Source organism: Cololabis saira, chromosome 3 (genome assembly GCF_033807715.1).
Source record: "Cololabis saira isolate AMF1-May2022 chromosome 3, fColSai1.1, whole genome shotgun sequence".
NCBI lineage: Eukaryota > Metazoa > Chordata > Actinopteri > Beloniformes > Belonidae > Cololabis > Cololabis saira.
In genome coordinates, this window is record NC_084589.1 from 18,239,906 (window position 1) to 18,262,444 (window position 22,539).

The 22,539-nt window shown below is 37.8% G+C and overlaps 2 protein-coding genes across 4 annotated transcripts in view; one reads left to right on the forward strand and one right to left on the reverse strand.

Moving 5' to 3' along the window:
- Nucleotides 1-3,290, reverse strand: part of triob (trio Rho guanine nucleotide exchange factor b) — a 105,933-nt gene extending 102,643 nt beyond the window's left edge. For all 3 annotated transcript variants that reach the window (XM_061716415.1, XM_061716412.1, XM_061716413.1), the window contains exon 1: nt 3,023-3,290. In XM_061716415.1, the coding sequence (XP_061572399.1) occupies nt 3,023-3,089 (67 nt within the window). In that variant the 5' untranslated portion in view covers nt 3,090-3,290. The remainder of the gene's footprint in view (nt 1-3,022) is intronic.
- Nucleotides 3,291-4,969: 1,679 nt separating this feature from the next.
- The window catches only part of dnah5 (dynein, axonemal, heavy chain 5), a 123,508-nt gene continuing 105,938 nt past the window's right edge, over nt 4,970-22,539 (forward strand). The window contains exons 1-4 of the mRNA XM_061716416.1: nt 4,970-5,015; nt 20,061-20,195; nt 20,413-20,500; nt 21,121-21,287. Coding sequence (XP_061572400.1) covers nt 5,010-5,015; nt 20,061-20,195; nt 20,413-20,500; nt 21,121-21,287 — 396 coding nt within the window. The 5' untranslated portion in view covers nt 4,970-5,009. The remainder of the gene's footprint in view (nt 5,016-20,060; nt 20,196-20,412; nt 20,501-21,120; nt 21,288-22,539) is intronic.

Sequence of the window (22,539 nt, forward strand, 5' to 3'; positions counted from 1 at the left end):
TGTGAATTCAAAAACTAAGTCCAATCATTCAAACAACCAGCCTTGTAGCTACAACACATGAGCTAATATTTGCTTATGAAGCCAGTGAATAAATTCCTCTTTATTTAAATCAACCCCTTAACCTGTGACCAAGCAGTTAAGGCACCCAGTCAATCACAGTTCCAGTTCGGCAAAAAAGAATCTGCCTCCTTTTTGCCTTCACTGACTAAATAGGGCACCAGTGTGCACACAACGCTCCAGAAATAAAAGTGCTTGGGATCAGCTAGAGTGAGCAGCTGGGTGCCAAGATTTCAGCATGCAACAAGCTGGCACCTAATGGAGGGATTATTCTGGAGATGTTTCAGGGACTGGGAACCAAAACACATATGTATGAACCAATTAACCTATATATCAAACCATGTACAGTAAGTGCACATAATCATTGACAGAGAGTAAAGAGACACAAAAAGATGACGAGGATAAAAGGATACAGAGCTGATTACAGCATAAGGGAAATGACACAGCCCTTTCAGCTCTAACGTTCCTTTCATTTGAAATGGCAATGGATACAAACATTCATGAGACAAAAATTAGGCTGAATGCCACTGATAAATTGTTTTCATTCTAAAACCAATAAACTGAATGAGAATCAATAAATCTCCATACTGTGATACAAATTTCGACCAAATTCATGGAAATTTTCCAAACTCTCCCTTCTAATCTCAGCTAAACACACACAACTATTAAACAGTATTCACAGAGCATTTTGGACTATTCTCCTAGCAACTTCTTTTTCTGCACTTTCGCTTCATAATTGTCTCTCATAAAAGTTTCCTGAGGGCATAACCTATTTCTGTCTCCATCATGAATACTGTATGAGCTGCATTTGCTGCTATATAAACATCCACGCAGTCCAACTTCGCCATGAGCCAACTTTCCAGCCTGATACGACACAGCTATAGGAAAATACACTGGCAAGTATCCAGCAAACTGTAAGAAAGTATTTGAATACAATCCCCTTTTTTTTTACTGCATTCCCAACAGTGTGATTGGCCGGAGCAAAGAATCAGGGAGAAAGAATTTGGTTTTTGGTCTGCTTAAAAACAAAATATGCATATAAATAAGTTATTATTTGTATTCCCATAAAACAATTCAATGCAAAACCAGCACATCTGTGGAAATGATGTCTCTGTATTGCTTTATCAGCTCAGTCTGTGGGGATGATGAACAGCAGACCCCAAGGCACCAGGTGTCACAGAAAGAAACAGCTGAAAAAGAAAGAGACAGCTGCTGCTTCTGGTGTGTGGAGGTCCTGACACTGCACTGGACTGTAAAACCACCACCTCAAAACCTTGCTGGGGATTATGCTTTAAGAGTTTTGCTTTGAGTTTTGAACGAAAAAACTAAATTCAGTTCTGCGTAAAAGTCTTAGGCACCCCCTAGCCTTGTTGTTTCATCAACATTTAACATGGCCAGATTTATTACCCAAAATCACAGGTAGGCTTGTTAACCACTTGACGAATTAATCAGGTGACTGATCATTGGCTTTCTTTTTATTTTATCTTTTAAACAATCTACATCTCCACGAAAATCCCAAATCAGTCAAAGCAAAGTTAGCAAAACCAAACAATGTTCAGTTAAAAAAATACTCTACAAGCAAAAGTCTACTAGCACTATTGCTACTAGACCTCCCTCACAACCACAGATTTTAATTATTACCCAAACACCCATACAGGGGTTTGCAATGACATTAAATAGGTTTGCATTCTGTGTAGTGTTACAGAGTCAGGTTCCTGTATTCTCTGTTTGTATCTTGAAGATACTGGAAAGTAAATATGGATGTCATTAAAACAAGGCTAGGGTGTTTGCCTGAATTTAGCACAGTACTATAATATCTCTGGATCTCTGTTACTTGAATGGAAGTCTGTATTACCCGTTATATAGATGTGAAAATAAATAAATAAGAAAGCCATGTGCTTACATTATACATAAGACTCACGTAAATTAGAATCAGAATCAATCTTTATTGTCACCTCATATTACAAGTAACATGGGTGAAAATATTGGTTGTGCAGGCTCATCATTGCAGTTAAAAAGATAGAGAGACAAAAAACAAAATTGCATAGTGCATGAATAATCTACATGATACAGTATGTGAAATTAAAAAAATAGAAAAATAAATAAATAAATAGTCTTGGGCCTATGTGTATAATATAAGAACCACTATTAACAAGAGACGTTCAGTTCAGTCTGTCACCAGAACTAGGTCTTGTTCAGCATTTACTCATTACATCAAATATTATGGGACAGACAATACAATACCAGGCCCCCCTGTGCTCATACCAGTTACCACTGCAGCCATGATAAAATGTGATCATGAATTGGCTGCAGAATAAAGCAGGCTGTCCGACCCCTATTTGTTTTGATGATGCCATTATGTCAGAGAGGCCCGATGCTGGCTGTGCAACCCATTGCCCGACCGTGCGGGCTCGGCCTGTCCCTTCCCTCCCTCATCATTGTGAGACCTCGGTTATTAGGAGTCATGCATGATGTCACGCAATCGTTTGTTTACAAGGCTGTTCATGTTGCGTACATTTGTAGAAACGGAGATTAGATGGAAAGATCAGGGTTTGTGATGGATGCCGTAAAACAAAAGCAAAAAACAACACACACACGCTCGTATGGCCCGAGGAAACTATTGTCAAGCTGTAAACCATCCACATTGTGCAGCCTAAAATTTGGGTTCAACCCCAAATCGAGACACTGCAAAAACCAGCCAAGCACTGAATTCAGGGGGGGTGTTGTCCGTGCTGTTGTCATAAAAGGATGCAGCGTGACAGGTTATAGGGAACGACTGAAAGGTGGTAAATAATAACTACAAACCGGGAGCATCCCTTCAGCAACGTCCCGACGCACAGTCGCATCTCCCCCATCTACGACTCTGATTTGATTTAATTTTTTTTTTTTTTTTTTTTTACAAATATATCAACAGAGGCAAGAGCCCAGCTCTCCCAGAGGCAGACTCGCCCCTTTTCCGACTTACCGGATTTGAAAAACGCCGCTATGTCTGCCGCGTCCTTCGCAGCCTCCTCCAGCCCGTCTGCGCTCATCGCTGCGCTGCGACCCTCACCGCGCCGCTCCTCGCCTTTTCTGTGCCAGTAAACTATTGATCAACTAAAAAAGCGAGGTCCTGGTCGCCTTTCATTCAAGCCGATCCGGTCATATAATCTCCGCTCCCCTCATTAGGCGACAAACCTTCTCCTCCATTTTGGCCGAGAAGGGAAAAATCGTGGCGACCGGTCGGCGGCGCTCCCGAGTCTGGGGCCGTGAGTGAGGACGGCGGGGGAGGACGGGGGGGTAAAAGAGGAGGAGAACTGCGGGAGGAGGAGGGCTATTCCGATTCGAGGGGGTGGGTGGGTGAGGGTGGGATATCCTGGGATTCCTTTACGGGGAGGGGGGTTGGTGCAATGTGCGCCACCCTGTATTTCCAGCAGCCCCCCCAGTGTAGTCCCTGCTGCTCGCTGCGGTGTTGATGCGGGCTGCGTGGGTGTCCGGATCGCATGCATGTAAAAGCCTAAATTATGGTTCTGCGTTAAATCGACGCAGATCCTACGCCGTAGGGTACGGCGTAGATTTCTTTAGTCAAATATGCTCGATTCGGATATAGCTGGTAAGGGGAACAGAATGATGGTGAAATAGAAGGATGAGTTCATTCTCTCTTCATCTCCTAGTGAGGAAGATGATGCTACAACATGAGGTCATTTGCCCCACAAACCTAACCTGGTGCTCCCTGATGCTGCGGGGAGAACGGTGCGCTGCTGCCATCTAGGGCTTGTCTTTAGAGACTGCCAGTGTTTTACACCTGCACATACAGCATTTTATGATTACGTATTTTAATACAAAATAGCCGTACGCTGTTAACCCGAATAAGTTCAATCTGTGGGAAATACACTCAAAATGTTCTATTTTCCTCAACTCATAATCTGTGGGAAATACACTCAAAATGTTCTATTTTCCTCAACTCATAGTCTGTGGGAAATACACTCAAAATATTCTATTTTCCTCAACTCATAGTCTGTGGGAAATACACTCAATTTTTTTTTTCTATTTGCATATACATGTATGCATGCCTGCCTCTCCTGGCTTACTGTTGAGAAGATATTCATGTGTAATACACTTGTTCTGTTCAAGTCGGTCATGAGCGCGAAAACCCCAGTGTTTATAAATGAACAGATTGTTTTTAGGTATACTGTTCACCATTATAACACTAGAGGTTCCAGTCAGCTGAAATGACCAATTCCAAGGACCAATCATTTTAAGAGATCTTTTATTTATAGATCAGTGACTTTGTGGAATAACCTGCCTCAAAACCTCTGCTACATACACAACAAATTAACTTTTTTAAATAATCTTAAAGTCTACTTAGCAGCACTGTAAAGTTTTTGTTGTTTGTTTGTTCTTTTTGCATTCTGTATTATTTAATAGTTTTCTTTACTTTAATGTAAATGTATCTAGTATCTAACTTGTCATCACGCATTGAGTTAAATCATGTAATCACTTTGTTTTTGTAGTTGTATAATTCTGTATGTTTCTTTTTTCCTTGTGGACCCCAGGAAGACTAGCTGGTTGCTATGGCACCAGCTAATGGGGATCCTTAATGAAATCAAATCAAATGAAATCCCCTGAAGCTTTTTAAAGATACTCAATATCATTATATATTATCAAGGTTTTTCAATGTGATTCCGCGTGAGCTTCCTGCCTGCCTCCTGCGCCTGCGCTCCTTCCTCCTGCATCGTTGCCTTGGAAACTAGTAACAACACAAGTATTTGGCAGAGCGTCAGATGTTTCTGAAACTAGTGGGCTACCCCGAAATAACTGCTGAAAACAACCCCGCTGCTGATGACGGAGGATGTAGCTGAACGGATTAAAGTTCGTCTGTTTGAGTCATGTCCTCCAGCTCTCGAGTCGCTAAAGTGAGCTGCAAGAGCAGGCCGACCCAGCCGTCCCTGCCTGCGGAGACGCTCAAGGAGATGCAGGTTTGGGCCCGAAACCAGCACGCAGCATGGAAATAGCGTTAGAAGACACTCAACTTATGAGCATTATGTTTTCACTTTAAATGTGCCGGTATACAGCTTACCTATAGGCATCTTTGTCAACACGTACCCCCAATATATTTGATTTCACTTTGACAACATTTATGCTTTTTTAAAGTTGTCAAATGCACTCATATAAGTAGCAACACATTCACTTTACATTTGTATAATCTAAAGATGAATTAAATAAAAAAAACAACAACAATATATATATATATATATATATATATATATATATATATATATATATATATATATATATATATATATATATATATATATATATATATATATATATATATATATAATATATATATATATATATATATTATATATATAATAGTTCATAGGGTCCTTAGTATCAAAATCAGATGTTGTGTAATGCATTTAATCTGTGTAAAAAGAGATTCCAAAAACAATCACCATGTTCAGACTGCAAGCATAAACAATTTCATATCAATTGTTATGAGCTGATATAGATATTGTGTATGTTTGGGATAAATAATAATAGTAAAAATAAAAGTAAAAACGGATTGAGCTAAATTGAGTATTGTTACAGTTTTGGTATTTAGTTCCTGTTTTATTTTGAAATCTCATGTCCTTGTGTTTAAGTTTTGTCTTGACTTCCCCTGTCCCCAATCTGCCCTGATCGTTTGCACCTGTGTCTCATCAAGCCTTCTGTGTAGTATATCTTCTTTTCTTTCTCCTACTCCCTGCTGGTCTGTACTGTTTCCGCCCTCCCTGTTTCCTGTCAGGTTTTTTGGTTTTCTTTAGTGCTTCTCCCCTGCATTTGGGTCTTACTCCAACCACACCGTGACAAGTATTTTGACAGTTATAACTTACTGCATGGCCTTACTCAAGATTATTCATATCACTTCAGTGACCGATGGCCTCTCTGGTGCTCTATAAAATTAAGGTTTTGGGGTTCCCCCCCCCCATAGAAAAACATTCGCAAAGCTTTTCTTTAAATGTTTTTAAAAACTACATGAAATCTCTCGCAAAAGTATCCACATACCACCACTATATTCTTAACTTATCATTGACAGTGACTTTCAATTGTAGTTATTAGCCTATGTCCAATTAAAGAATTCTTGAGAAAAAAGCACTGTGTCATGCTAACTTGATCAAAAATGTTTGTTTTATATTTCACACATGGATTTGGCTGCTGGCATTGTCTTTAAAGGGCTGAATCCAGCCCTTTAGACCAGGGGTTCCCAACCTTTTTTGTGCCAAGGACCAGCAGAAGTATAAACAAAAAGCTCAGGGACCGGTTGACAATTTATGTCAATTTTAATAAACATTTTAGAAAAAAACAAAGCATTTTAAAATGCAGGCTATCATCAGCGACGTTAGCTGATGTTGTGGCCTTTAAAACTTGCTTCTGCAAATCTAAGTCACGTTTTTTCCTTCCACTGGTTTGTCTTTGAGAGAAGGATGTTTTGTATTTAAGTGTCTTTGAAGCTTGGATGGCTTCATTGCTTCGTTGCCGAGCGTTTCTCCACATAAAATACATAGTGGGTTTGGCGCCTCCAAATCGCCCGTTGCAACAAATCCCTATTTTATATACATAATGTCGTACTTGCGATTAAAGCTTTTGCTTTTCTTTTTGGTAGGATTTTCCACTTGTTCATCACTATTTCTTTTACTCGAACAACTAGTAAAGAAACGGCTCATGGAGGTTTGCTGAGGTCCGCTCATCTCTGCAGCTGACTGTACCTAACCTGCATACACCACCTGTGCATGGCGCTGTTCAGTCCGGTCGGGTACCAGAACTTATTGTCCGCCAAGCCATGACAGGGCTGCACTCAAAGAAACACATTTCGACAAGTTTTGGATGAAATTATATGACAAAAAAATGCAAAAATTGTTTTCTTAAATTTAGTATGAGGTTGCTTTAATTATGTGGCAAATGATAATAAACACGAGAAAGATGGGTACTTCAATGAAAAATAGATATTTTATTCAACTTTGCTGCTGTCATTCATGCAGGGAGACACCTAAAACATGCTGGATAGGTCTTTCCAGGACCGGAGTTGGAGACCCCTGTATTATGCTCTTATTTATTCATGTAATAATATACAGGTGGAGGTCGGAAAATTTGAATATATTGCAAAACTTCATTCGTAGTAAATTCAACTTAAGGTGAAACAAATATTATTTCCCACTACATGCAAAGTGAGATATTTCAAGCCTTTGTTATAATTTTGGTGATTATGGCTCACAGTTTATGAAACCCCAAATAAAAAATCTCAAAAAATTTGAATATATTATGAAATCATTAAACAATTCAATCATCAAAATTATAACAAATAAAGGATTAACACATATTGCTTTGCCTGTAATGAGACTATGTAGGCTACTGTAATGTACATGTATTACGTGGTCTGATAACCATATCCCGACGAATATTTAATTCTCTGCGCATAAATTCTGCACCTTCATCAATTGTGTCTTCATCAAAAGGACATGCCATGTTCGTGACAATGGACTTCTAAAATACTGACTCTGTTTTTAATGACAGACGGCAGAACTTCGCCAAAACTCGCCTGCTGACTGAATGAATGAGGAAATCAAATGTGCGTGCGGCTCTGAAAGAGGCGGAGACGCAGAGAAACTCGAGGTTCATTGATATAAACCTGGTCCAAGTTAGATTCAGAGAGTCTGTTACTGCAGTAACTGACCGAGAGCTTAAAGGTATTGTGACATCATTTTTAACATGCTTTTAACACTATTAAAAGTCTTGGCCAACATCCCTCAAATGTGTCTAAAAGAGTGTAACAAGAAAAACTTCACTCTTAGTACTCTTTTCCTGGCTTTTTATTACAGTGTTTTTTTGCGCCGTGAAAAATGCTTCCTTTCCCCCCTTTCCTGTCAATCATTGCTCCGCTCCTCCTCCAAACCTCCTCCTCCTCCAGCCATACGCTCACAGCGGTGTCGGAGCGACAGGCGAAGCATGCACGGAAGAGCAGCAGGGAGAACCACAGCAAACAATCATAAAAATAAAGGCATGCAAGCAGCACTGTCCCCTTATCTTAAGTCCAGTCAGTGGCCGCGGGTGTTCTTAGCAGTTTTCCTCCGGTGATTAGAACAAAAGACGCTCTAAACAGCTCCGTGTTAAGCCTCATTTATGGTTCCGCGTTAAATCGACGCAGAGCCTACGCCGTAGGGTTCAGCGTATGGTGCGCGTCGCAGCGTAACCCTACGCCGTAGGCTCTGCGTCGGTGTAACGCGGAGCCATAAATCAGCCTTTATGGTGCACTGGAGAGGAGAGGAGGCAGGGAGCTGGGTGGAGGGGGCGGTGATTTAGCGGGCCGTTACGTAACGGCCCGCCACCAAACCACATGCGCCGTTTTTGCACAGTTATGCGGAAAATCCCAGAAAGCACACAATACACTGAATGTTAAAAGTTCGTTGTTTTTTGGGTGTAATTGATGTCAAGACACCCAACAAAACACAAAAAATCAAGAAAAATTTGTTTTTCATGTCACAATCCCTTTAAGTTACCTCTCTTTGTGAAACAGGCTAGAGTTACCTCTCTTTCTCTGGTTTGAGTTACCTCCCTTTGTGAAACGGAAAACTCAGAGTTTCCCTCATTTCAGGGTTAACAGACTCAGAGTTTTCACTAAACCTGCTTTGTGAAACGGACCCCTGCTCATCATTGATCAGCATCTGCAGTATTGATCAGTGAGCGCAGTCGTCTGGTGCGGGGAGACGCAAAAAAGAAAAAAAAAAAAAAGCTGCGCTGACACGCAGCTCTGGGCAGAGATTGTATGAGGTGAAGTGAAGTGAGATGCCTCACTCCATTGGGAAAAAACCGTCTGGTGACAATTGCCGACGATTTTGATTATCGCTTTTTGTCGACAACGTCGTTGCAGCCCTAATTATGATCGGAACACAAGCCATTCCACGGCCCGGTAGTAACGGCTCTACGGACCGGTACCGGTCCGGGGACCGGGGGTTGGGAATCACGGCTTTAGACAGCCTGTCCTTTACCACTGTCTTTGGATTTTGGTCTTCCTGCTCCTATTTTGAGAAGATGTAGGCACCTCAAATTTGATAATTATATCAACTCATGCTTGAAGCTACATTTAACCAGTTTGAACATTGCAAATGATAATCTCATACTGTAACAAATACAACTTCTTGGTTCACAAAACAACTGGTAACTCCAGAAAAAAATGCCTTGCTTCAACGACTGAGGTATTCTCTTAAACTGATTAAAAGAGCATATGTGGTGTATAACTTATTTTGCGGACACCTTGTATTGAGTTGAAATGTGTCTCAAATTGAAATATTTGAAAGAAAAATATGAATATATAAATTATAATGTGCACTTATTCACATTATATAATAGAAACCAGTTAATATTTGCATAACTAAGGGAAGGGGTTCATTTGAAGTTTAAGACAGTAAACTTTCCCTCAGAAACGTAATTTTTTTTTAGCTTAATTTTGCTAAATATCGGAATCCCTTTATAATCATGATAAAGTTGTCTAATCCCATTTCCGATTTTACAAGTGAGCCAAGCTAATCACTTCTGTTTGACATATCCAGACTATGCTAAACACAGAGATTTTCTGCCATAAAGGTGTTTTTACTAACTGTGTTTTGACTAATTTGGATGTCTAGCTTGATATCTTACATGGAAGCTCTTGAAAGGCCTACTTGTGATAGGCAGGTGTGGGTTTTTTTTGTAATAATTGTACAGTTTGTTTAGGGTTTTATGGGATAAACTAGCAAAGCCATGAATGAAATTTTTTTTTAAATTATTGGCAGGATCTCAACCAGCCTTTATTTCTTTAAACGTTTATGATTGCTTACAACCTTGTGTAAAATCATCTGTCTTTGCTCTTTTATGGTTGTATTGATGTGCTTTCTTGGGGAGTGTCCTTTAATTGGTTAGGTATTTTAGTAAGGTCATTTTAGCCACGTGAAGTTAAACCTTCTCCAGTTCACCAGACTCGTCTTCTAAGGATTTCTAGACTTGATTGAGTTTTTTTTTTTTTTTTTTTCAGAACAAACTTGTCTGCATGTTTTGCTTTTAAAGCAACATCTTCCAAAGGCATATGCAACCCCCTTGAACCCTTTCAAACATTTTACCTGTTGAAGTGAAATGAACATACTGAAGGTTAACTCACACCTGTCCACGAACAAGCTTTAAAATCAGTTGAACAATTTACATATGAATATCTGTTAGAGAGGATTCTACATATGTGGGAGCTGTGACTAAATCTTTTTTCAAAAATTTATTTAAACATCATCAAATTAAAGTTGACCATCTTTTTGTAAAAAAAACTTTTCACTTGAAAGTAAATGGTTAAAATAAAATAAGCAGTGTCCAAATACGGTGCCATGCAAAAGTACAGTACCTAGTTCTCTTTTCCCCCCCCTTTCTTTCTTTCTTTCTTTCTTTCTTTCTTTCTTTCTTTCTTTCTTTCTTTCTTTCTTTCTTTCTTTCTTTCTTTCTTTCTTTCTTTCTTTCTTTCTTTCTTTCTTTCTTTCTTTCTTTGTTGGATTGCAACCTGTCATTTAAATGTATGTTTTGTAATTTTTTAAGAAACCTCTATAAAATATGGGTGAAGCTATATCATAAAAAAGTTTCAAAAATGTTTAGAAACACAAAAATAAAAGTAATGCGTACATATAAAAGTAGTGCATAGTTGGAAGATGGAGGCTTCACAAAAAAATTCCCCCATGTCTCATGTGAAGACACTCCAGTGGAATAAATCTGCACTTCATTTTCAGCTTTCAGCTCCCTAAGCCCTTTTGATAATTGCTCTGAGAACCACTCCAGTATTAGATTAACTGGTGCAGCTGCAGTAGTCAAAAATAGCTTTAGCGTCCCATACCTTTGTGGAGGCTGCATTGTGAGTTACAGTCCACTAGATGGTGGCGTGATCCTTGTATAATTGCTGAGAAGACTGGGGTTGATGGTAAATGTCCTGTTCTCTTATTGCCAAAGTCTGTCAATATTGAAAGAAATGGAGACTTTTCTTTGTCTCTGCCAGGCGTACTTGTTCAAAAAACCATAACTCATTTATTTGTAGGTCCTTTTACAAAGTAATCAGTTCTAGTACCATAAAGGTTATAATTATTGAACCTGAGTGTTAATTTTTTTAAGAGTTGTGTTTCTTTGATCAACTATGTTATTGAGGTACTTTATATTGCAACTTATTAACCTGCACACAGGCTATGAAAGAAATTTAAATTTTATCAAATTGCTTTTATACATTATTGCTAGACAGTGGAGTTTTGAGTCTTGCATTAAAAATATTTTATATTGTGTAATCACAATATGCTGAGGCTTCTATCTTGTAACATCATTGTAATTGATAGGAGTCTGCTCCATCAGTTGAAAACAAACAAATTACATTTTCCTTTTTTTTTTTGCATTGTTCACCAAAACAACACTGACAATTGGCATAGCTATTATATTGATAACTTTTAAGCTATCTGTTTCCCTCTCCCCATGTTTTAACTATACTGATACACTTCAGATAGAATAATCTTACTTCATACTGTTACAGAAGAATGATTTTGCTTAAAAGTAGTTAGAACTCGGGAATCTACACAAAACAAAAGAATGCAAGTTAAAAGACAAAAGTCCTGAGATTTGTATTTACACTTTGAGCTAAATCCGTTTTTTCTGTTTTTGTTTTTGTTTTTTGTTTTTTTCATCTATATACATGTGCGTCAATGCAAGTATTCTTTGGAAAGACATGAGCCGTTCTGTCTTCTGTGTATTCTCTTTGAGATCCCACCACCTCCTCATTTATAATTTACAACTAGCCTCCTGTTTCATGGCAGCACACAGCTACTCAATTCAAAGTAGAGAAATCAGTCATGGTATTGTGAAGAATTGATGGCAAAACCACTTTTGATTGCGAAGCTCCTCGATAACTTCTTCAGTATAAAAGATAATAGATAAATAGATAAGAATAGCTCCTTTTTACACATGATGCCACAGTAAAATGTAACACAGTTTGATATTAATTGTTGATGGTGTGTTTGTGTGCACATACAATAATCATCCACAATATCAAAAATACGTGGTCAGGAACCCTTGGTATCACATTTCACAACATGGAGTCATTTTACCCTATTGCATAATTTGTGCTGTATAGTTACCTGCTTAAATATTCTTGTGAATGAGGATGTTGTAAAGGTGGGCCCTGCAACACTGCAGAATTTGATTATGAATATGGCAAAGTGCCCAGTTGTGCTTGTAAAGGCCACATTCTAACTAGCAAGGGATCCATGTTGCAGTTTGGCTGTGACTGGTTGCATCTTTGGAAACTTCCAAATGCTTTCATCCCAACTAAATCTGGTTAGTAATTTCTCAAAACTAGATTTCCTGGCCCTATAAACATAAACCTCATACTAATAATTACCCTTTCTCTGTGTGTTGCTAAAATTGAAATTGAATGAAAATAACTTATAACAAAAAGCAAAATCTGAATTGTTTATTCTACAACAATTTGAAAACACTGGAGATTTCTAATTCATGGTTAAGCCGGGAGTGTCAGCTCCCGCATGACTTTTTTTGGTACATGCAGAGTGGCAAAAAAATCACAGCCACAGAGTAGAATAAAGCACTTACACCAGCACGTCGCAGCAGATGATTCAGTTTTGCACTAGCCAAGGGTGCATCTTTAAAAGAAAATAAAAAATAGTGTCCTGTGTCCATGCAACATTGTACCATAACTGTTTTATAGGAGGACAAGGGAAATGTGCCTTATATGCTGGTGGTTTTAACCTGGCTGATAGACGTATGTTCTCTGTCCCCCAAAAAGTTCAAATGTATTATTTACAAAATCTGTACCTACTGTAGTTTAGTACTGTAGGGATAGGCTGAGTTTGCAGTAGCTTAATGAAGCTTTTGCATTGGTTATGATCAGTGGGGGGGCCAGAAGATTTTCAGTGGGGTGGCCAGGATGGAGCCTGAAATAATTTGGGGTTGGCATAGAAATCACTATTGCAGGAACATAAAAAAGTTGAAAATGCAGCGCTATATGCTTACACTATACAAATTTACAAATGCACTGCGATATAGACTCTTTTAATTAACAGATTATTTATTATTCTACATGTATTTTTATATTCATACTTGTTTTTAAACTGTGTAAAGTTGAGTTGATTGATTGTTGCTGACTGTTGTGATTCTTTTGGATGAAAACTGAAAGTGATGCTGAAATGTAAAAGAAAAAAAGTGCCAAAAGTATAAAGAAAAAAAGAAAAGAAAAAGTAAGCTTGTGCAGGGATGTCAAATTAGCGTGTTAATTGCAATTAATTAATTACGTGCATATTTAGCACGTTATGTTTTTTAATCGTTTAATCTATTTTTGTTATCTCTAACTTTACTTTTTCTGTTTGCAAGTTGCCTTTATTATGAAATCTGCGTTTGTGCGTTGATCAGTCCCACCTTGAAGTGGACGTTGATTGGCTGTCCCTGTGTGTGGGCGTGGTTAACTCCGCTGCTGGACAGGTGGGGGGAGTAGCGGAGAAGAGAGGTGACAATGGAGTTGAATGGAGGTGTGAAAGTTGTCGGTCCAGTGAATGGGGAATTTACACTTCTAAAACGCCCTGACGGCACCATTGATAAAGGTAGAGAGATACAAGTTATTTGTGGAAAGTACTTTGCTGACCACGAAGCAGCTCAAGTTTAGCGCAACGCAAAGCAGCTAACGTTAGCAGCAACGATGTTGCCACAGCAACGCTCTTCTCCGTTGAAGAGCACCCCGCGCATGCGCACGTCTGCGACCGAGAGGCTGGAGAATGTTCTCGCCAAGTGGATGTAAATAGTAGGACTGCCTGCATCTGTTACTTTATACTTTATAAAGCCACTTTTTTGTTGTTATATATCAGTCTTTTGATCTGCCACAATAATGTAATGAATTCAAATGAAAACACCGTAAGTTGAGGGCTTTTCTAAGCGATTTTTAGGTGAGATTAAAAAAGCGATTAATTAGATTAATTAAATACAGATCTTAATTATTGCCTCAATTTTTTTAATCGCTTGACAGCACTAAGCTTCTGCATAATAAAATAGCAAAGACATAGGGCTACTCTGTTTAAAGTCACTATTGTCTTCCAGCAGGTTTCAGTCAGCATACAATGGTAATGCATAAAATGTCAAAAGGATGTTAATTGGGCACCTTTTGTTATTTGGGAAGGAGAATTTTTTTTTCTAAAGAACTCTTTTAACCTCTCTTCAACAGTGTCTTGTATTTTCTTGTCTTTAGTGTAAATCTACTCTCTTACACATTCAATGTGAGAAAGTTTCCCACCTTAGCTCTATTCCAAAACACATTTCAACAGCCTTTCTTCCCTCGTCCCATTGTTCCAATAGACTTGTAAGGTGAGAGCAAGACCTTGATAATTACTTTGTTGACAGGACGTCATCCAACACCACATTATCTAGTTAGCACTACCCTTTTAGGAGCAAAGCTCTCGTAATATCAGAGCAGTAACCTTTCTCACATGGCACAAGAAGAAGACTGATTGCTCACATAGTGTTGCAAAGCCACTTGTTCTCTGTCTTGTCTTCTTTGTTGGAAGCTGTTATTCTCTAATGTCATGAAAAGCAAAGCCAATTTAGGGAATGGAATGACTTGAAAAGAAGTGTCAGTCTGAAAGGCCACCGACGACTATGCTGACTTTTAAGCCAGACTATCAAAACAAGGTAAGGTGACCCAAGAGTTCTGACATTACAGACAACTTGGTTACTTCGCTATCTACCTTGGCCAAATGTACTTCATCATTAATTAACTGTTGTGTATGTGTTGTGTGCCTGGTAGCAAATTAAAGGACACAAAAGAGGCTTAAGTTGAAGATACTTTATTTTGTTTTCATAAAATCACTGATTTTATCTGCCAACAGCTCCACTCTTATATATTGGTTGGGTAAAAGATAACACCTGAGCTTTAAAAAAAAAAAAGAATTCAATCACAGCTCCATGCTACAATTTTTGATATAATGTAGTTTGATAAAGATTTAAGTTATGATATTTTAAGCATATATGAACTTCCAAGCAAAGTGTTATCATCCAAAAGTGACTAATTATAGATAAGATAATTTGTACATAAACATGACACACAGATGACATTTTGCCAATTTCTGCTGAAAATTTATGTTTTCTTTTCATACTTCAACACCTACATGGTGCACCTTTATGGGTACCGTTATACAATGGTGGAAACAGAAAACCTCATTACTACTCATTAAACAGTAACCCCCAAACTGTGTTTTTTCCACTTAAACCATACCTACAGTAGCAAACACTCGTTTTGAGTATCATTGCATCATTGGGCTCAGTGATTTCTCTTATTTGTTAATTTATGTTTGCATAAACAAAAATGCTAAGTTTTAAACCAACTCAATATAAAAACTTTACATCCAGGTTGAAAAGTACCATTTTTGTCCCGGTGTAGCTGACTATGATAGGTAGCTTCTTCAAGGTGCACAAAAAGGTTTATTTTGACAGAACTTATTGGACTGACAACCACACATTGCTATGGGAAATCTTTATACGTTTCCAGCCAGGCAACTATCACATGTAAAGGGGGATTTTATTTTCCAACCCTGTGAGGGCAACCTGTCCAGAGTGTGCCCTCGTCTTTTGTCTGGTGACTGCTGGAAGTGGCTCCAGTAGCCTTCTTTGCCCCCGCATAAGATTGAAGTGGATACTAAAGATAGATGGATGGATGGACGGACGGACGTGTGTAGCACCCTATAATGTAATAATTTCCTGATAATGTAATAACGCCTCAAAATGTAATACATTTTGCACTTAACTCAATCGAAAATGTAATAAAACCCAATAATGTAATAACTTGACCAATAATGTAATAAAATATCCTGACTGATGTTGTAATAACATTTTTACCGATAATGTAATACCTTATTACATTATTGGGAATTTATTAAATTTTTAGGTCAAAATATATATGTTCATTTTCAGTCCAGAGTTCAACATTTTGTGTTTTAAGAATCTAAGAATGTTATATACACTGTATGTGAAACACCTGAATGAATATTGGGTTAAATTGCAGACTTTGAGTACCATACAGCCATACGCAGATATGCAGATACTCAGGGACATGCAACTACATCCTGCTCTTACTAAGTGGGTGATAGACTTACCTCCTTGGGAGACCAGAATTCCAGCTCAGATAACCTTCTGAGCAGCACTGGAAACTCCAGGTAACTCTACCCTAAACGTACCTCTTCACTTCACAGATTTCCAACAAATCACTACCTCATGAAACAACCCAGTCTCACATAAAAACGTACGTTGATCCAAAGTGCAAAAACGTAGAGGGGTTACAATAATAGTCCATGAATTGTATGTAATTGTAACTGTTACATTTTTCTGCCTATTTGTTTTACGTCCAAGTCACGTGACTTTCAAGATTCTGGCTGTGACATCAAAAAACATGGCAGACATTTCTCATTTTTTACTGAAAAAAAAAAATCAATATTTTGAGTTTCTGCATAAAAATGCGTTTTGATTACATTTCTAGCGAGGAATATATATTTTACTTTCATAATATTCACTCAGTGAATGTACATAATCACTTGCTTGCTCGTTGTTGCGAAGTTTTTTCAGATCTTGCCAGAATAAAGGCTGATTTATGGTTCCGCGTTACACCAATGCAGAGCCTACGGCGTAGGGTACGCGGCAACCAGACCATAGGCTACACCGTACCTGGTCTGCAATTTAACCCAATATTCATTCAGGTGTTTCACATACAGTGTATATAAGATTCTTAGATTCTTAAAACACAAAATGTGGAACTCTGGACTGAAAATGAACATATATATTACATTATCTGCCAAGTATTACATTATCAGTTTTGAAAAAAAAAGACCCACCTAAAAATGTAATAAATTCCCAATAATGTAATACGGTATTACATTATCGGTAAAAATGTTATTACAATATCAGTCAGGATATTTTATTACATTATTGGTCAAGTTATTACATTATTGGGTTTTATTACATTTTTGATTGAGTTAAGTGCAAATTTTATTACATTTTCAGGCGTTATTACATTATCAGGAAATTATTACATTATAGGGTGCTAGAACGTGTCTGACATGAAGAATGCTCAAATAACTGAATAGTTGTGCTTGATAGTGAGAAAAAAAGGGTTTGGAGAGAGAACATCATTGAAGATAAATGTATTTCTAAATCTGTTTGTATACATTTAAGGCGCTTTTAAGATTGGAGAACTCTAATTTAAATTATTTTCCAAAAAGTTTTCATAAGAGGATGTGTGTTATATTCATTCTGTCCTAGAAAATTAACTGTTCAAAACTATACTGAAAGCCCAGTTTTGACACTAAATTCAGATGAATTACAAGTGCATATATACTTGAGAATCCTATCTTCCCTGATCTCACTTTGCTGAAAACCCTTTCTTCTGATTGGAGTGGCCATTAAACATAGAGGAGATACAGTTTCAGTCCAGATGGCTGAGTGGTCACCGCTGACAACTTGATAGGCTCTACTCGTCCAGGATGAGTGTCCACATGCAGATAAAGGATAGCATGTTATAGAGAAGATTTAGAAGAGGTGAGTATGAGAGGGAAGGAACTGTCATGTCGCTGGTGTTTAGCAAGCAGCTCTGGAGACAAATAGTTTCCAAGGTCATTCGGGTAAGAATTCATGCAGTGCTTCTGTCTTTTGGTTTTTTTTTGTGTTGTCATTTTAAGACATTCTAGTATTTTTCTTCATTTGCCCACATAATATTAATGAATAGGGCCAATTACTGCCTCAGATCACATCGTTCATTTGCCATTTATCCAGTTAAGATAAAGCAAAACAGCTGTAATGCTCTGGCCACGAGCTTCTCTGTTGAATATGGCAGCATGTGTTATTTCTATTCTCTAGATGATTTGGATTAAAAGTGACTGCTTTTATCACATATGCCAAACAATCTTGTTGCATATTTTTATGTCACAATATTTCAAAAAGTGGCAATCTGTTTTTTATAGGGATTTTCAGTCTCGCCACAGCTTATCTCTGGAAGGGGCTTTGTTTGCCTCTGAAAGCATTTCATGTTTAAGCTCTTATTACATGGGTCTGTCTCTGCTGGTTTCTGTTTCTTTGAAGCAAATAATTAAATGTGGATATGTGTTTTGGTCATCTTTTGAGTCTTTCTGTTAATTAATGATTTTTGTGTGAATGTGTATGGTATGCAGTGATAACTTAGTCTGCTCTTTTAAATAATTTGCAGTGTATTGTGGCTGCATTGTTTATGTTTGCCTTTAGGACTGGCTCTTCCTACACTTTGGAATAAAGACAGGGTGTAGGTGTGGAGTGACTGGAATAGTTGCCCAGAAACTGTGGCCTGGGCATGCTTTTTGTTTTTTATAGCCGAACTAGGATGAGCACATGTGTGTGATGTCAGACTTTGACATGGTTAGTGTGAAAATTTCTGTGATTTGACAAAATAATAAAACACATAATTTTAGACTTTTTTGTCTGAAATGTTATGAATATTTCTCTATTTGAGAGCCCTATATCAAGTATGATTTAACATATTTGTGCATGCTGCCACACAATGTCAGCCGAAATGCCTACTATTAGGAGCTATTTTGAATTGCCTTGCCGAAGGATACAACAATATATGGAAGGACAAAGGATTGAAACTCAGACCTTGAAATTAGGGGGCAACCCTCAGTCATGCGAGATAGAATGAGTAGAAGGATAGAAAACAGTTGAATTAACCATGTGCCAGCTGATCTGTCTGCAATGTCACTTATTTGCTTACTTTTCAACAGTCCGCTATTATAAGTGTAAGAACCTTTGTGGAAAATATTGCCATACTTTTGAGAAGATTCATAATTCTGCTGTTGAACTATAGGTGGGACAAATCTGTTTTTCAGAAGGTAAAAAAATGTTTTTACCCTTGTTAAACTGTATAAATTTGCACAGTAACCATAAAATTTACAGATCTTTTTTTATAGCTACTAATGGGCCAACCAGAGTCGCTGGCATAGGGGACAGCTGTTTTACACAATCTGCATGTCACATACATTTTATTGAGACACCAGGAAATTGTGTAAACTTGTGGGAAAGGGGGGCATAACATAACTCCTTTAAGAGTTCAGTCTTGGGATTTATGTAGCATTTTTTTCTATTTTCCCTTTATTCATGCCCAAATTCATAGCCAAATACATATGGTATGTATTTGGCCGTATATGGTATGATACCATATACGGCTCTCCTTCTTTGTATTTAGAAAATAACCCCCCCCCCCCCTCTTGTCTTGTCTTGTCTTTTCGTCTTGTCTTTTCGTCCTTTGCTTTTGCTGCCTTATCCGTTTTCTCTCAACATTCCTAATTTTCTGGGTATTGAGTTGATTCTCAGCTCTGGTTTTCTCAAGTTGCATCCCATGTGTCTAATTTCCATTTCCTTTTTTTCCTTCACTGCCTCACATCGATTTGTTTTATCCATTCCCATTTTATAGTTTGTTTCATTTTTTTATTTTATGTTCATTTAAAGCTCTTGAACAGGGTTCTGTCAGGTTGGTCTTTCAATACCTATCACATCTGTTATGTCCATTGAGTCTCTCGTTTAAACTGATTTCAACTGAGTCCTTTCTTAGCAGTCTGATTCATCTAGCATGGGGAAAAAAACACACACAAGTATAGGGTGGAGAACAATTAAATAGCTCTTACAAAAACATATATGATGTATTTACATCAGAGAGCATTATTCATTGATTTATATGATTTGAAAATGATATAAAATGTTAGGTAGAAGAGTCTGTATTCTGTCACTGTGAAAAGGCTCATTGCTACACATGAAGCATGTAAAATATAGTGTATTGGCTTTATGACCTGTCAATTCAGTGTTTTTTTAAAGCATTTGAACTCATCTCAATCAATCACCATAAAATGTATATGTTCCTTTGTATTTATCTCACATAGCCTTCAATTTACCCTACTTGTGAAATTTGTGCATTCATTTTTTTTCAGCAAAAACTGAAGGAGGAGCGTGAAGCGAAGCGTGCTCAGCTGGATGGAAGACATGACTATATCCTCAGTATTGTGGCATCATGCCTGGGACTGGAGAAGGCTGATGTGGAAGATGCCATACTGGAGGGTAGTCAGGTACTTTACACTCAAACCTTTACACAGATCTTTTTTTAATATAAAAAGCTGGATCCTTAAAATCTAAAGGAAATAGGGGTAGTAGCCTTTTTTTTTTTTGCAGTCCAATTTTCTATCTTTGAGATTGAGTAATCATTTTAATTTAGTTTTTTTTGGCACATCCATTATGTTCTGACAATGGCACACAATATTCAAATTTCTCTAAAATCTTTTACAGATTGACCGCATGGAGCAATTCTTCGCTGTAAATGGTCTTCCACATCTCATGTTGTTCTATCAAGACACTGAGCCAGCTGAAGAAGGAGGTAACATGACAAAATGACCGTTAAGGGTGTCCAATATTTAAAAAAAAAACAACATATTTTTTATTACTAGATTCTCATTGCACTAAATCAAACTGAGATTCTGTCTTCTATGAAATGATCTTTTTCACTGGTGATATGTGACAGTATGATACACAGGGGTCTGAAGATAATTGTATTCTGGATGTGCCACAACTTTCTCCAGCTAAACAAAAACAAAACTGAGGAAATTGTCTTTGGAGCCAAAGAGAAACGATTACAGGTCACCACAGAGCTTCAATCTATACACCTAAAAACCACCAACCAGGCCAGAAATCTGCGTGTAGTGATGGACTCAGACCTACATTTGGAAAAACACATTATGGCAATAAGAAAGTCAACCTACTACCAAGGTTAAAAGTTCTGATGTCTCAGCAGTCCATGCATTCATCTTTAGTAGGCTTGTTTATTGTAACAGCATCTTTACAGACATACCCAAAGTCAGCTGGACAACTACAGCTCATTCAGAACTCTGGTGCTCAAATCCTCACTAAGACCTAAAAAGTGGACCACTGTCTGCCTAGCCTTGCCTATGAAGATGTTCTTTGAATATTTAATTTGTTCCTGTCCATTCTTTGTTTCAGCAGTTGCAGCCCGTGCATCCACTCAGCTTGGTTCTCAGCCACATGGTCACAGAGGAAGGTGGAAGGTGTTTGTAACGGACGGGAAGGATGTGGCATTGACAGGAGTGTGTGTCTTCTTCACCAGAAGCAACACTTTAAAAGCAATAACGTCTGAGAATATACACCGAGTGAGTCACTAAAAGTGCAAATATATCAACAACGATATCAAAATATTCAAATAAGTTACATCTGTAAGGCCTCTGAACCCTTCACAAGAGCAGTGACATTTGTTCTCACTCCCCGGGCTGCGAGAAAAATATCACAAGCAGCTCTAGCCATTGATTGTAGCTGGTCACCTGCTATCCACACAGAGACTAATCACCATTAACAATCACAGGTTTTGTTTCCTTAGAACATTACATGAAATGATTCTAGGTCCTGTAGTCGTGACTAAAAAAAATGAATAAAAAAAAGTTTCAAAATTTCAAGATATTTTCTGAATATCTCTCTTAACCCAGTTGTGCATAGCCACTGGCTGTGTCCACTTCCCCTGGACCGGGTCATTTTGCTCAAATGCACTCAAGAAAAAAAAAAGGGAGAGGGAGACCTGACAACAGACATCACCAACAATCCAGTGGGGAAGTGACATTGAATTTGAAAAACTAGTTATGTAACCACTATTGAGGGGTTGTCATGAAAAGTAGATACAGGTGTGCTAATTGGGAACAGAGGTGGATGTGTGTCACAGGTTTGGGACAAGAGAATCGTAACATGAGGTAACAGGAAAAAGGGGAGAAAAAAAATCATTAAACAGTCTAGAATTAGCTGACTATTGCTAAAAACTGAGGCAGATGTTCAAGAATTTTTCTCTAAGATGATTAATCATTTTACATTTGTATATCTATCTAAGTCACAGTCAGGTCAGTGATTCTCATTTAAAGCCAGTTTAAATAATATTAAAAACAGCTACCGCTAATATTACTTAAAATAGTAATTCTTATGAAGTTTCTTTTAACTATCCATGTATTACTTATTTGTTTAGTTTGGACAGCAGCATATTCACAATATTGTGACTAAGTTAAAGTTGACAACTAGGAGCACACACGGCTGATCCGAGATAACTAACATTTATGACAGCATTAAGCTAGCTCCTGATGTTTTTTATTTTAATATTATTTTCATTAATGGGAGAATTTAATGTAAAACGTACCAAACAAAATGTCAAACTACACAATTTGCTGAGAGGGTGTAAAACACAAGTTATAAGACAATGTTTGTAGCTTATAAGTCATACAGCACATTTTTGCTACAGGCATTGCTTCCACTGGTAGAAAGAACTTTGGACACGTTGGACATGGTGTCTAGCCCTCTGTTTTCATTGATGCTTGGAGGATAGTTGTCAGTGGCAGTTCTTTTTTTAATTTTATTTTTTTATTTTCA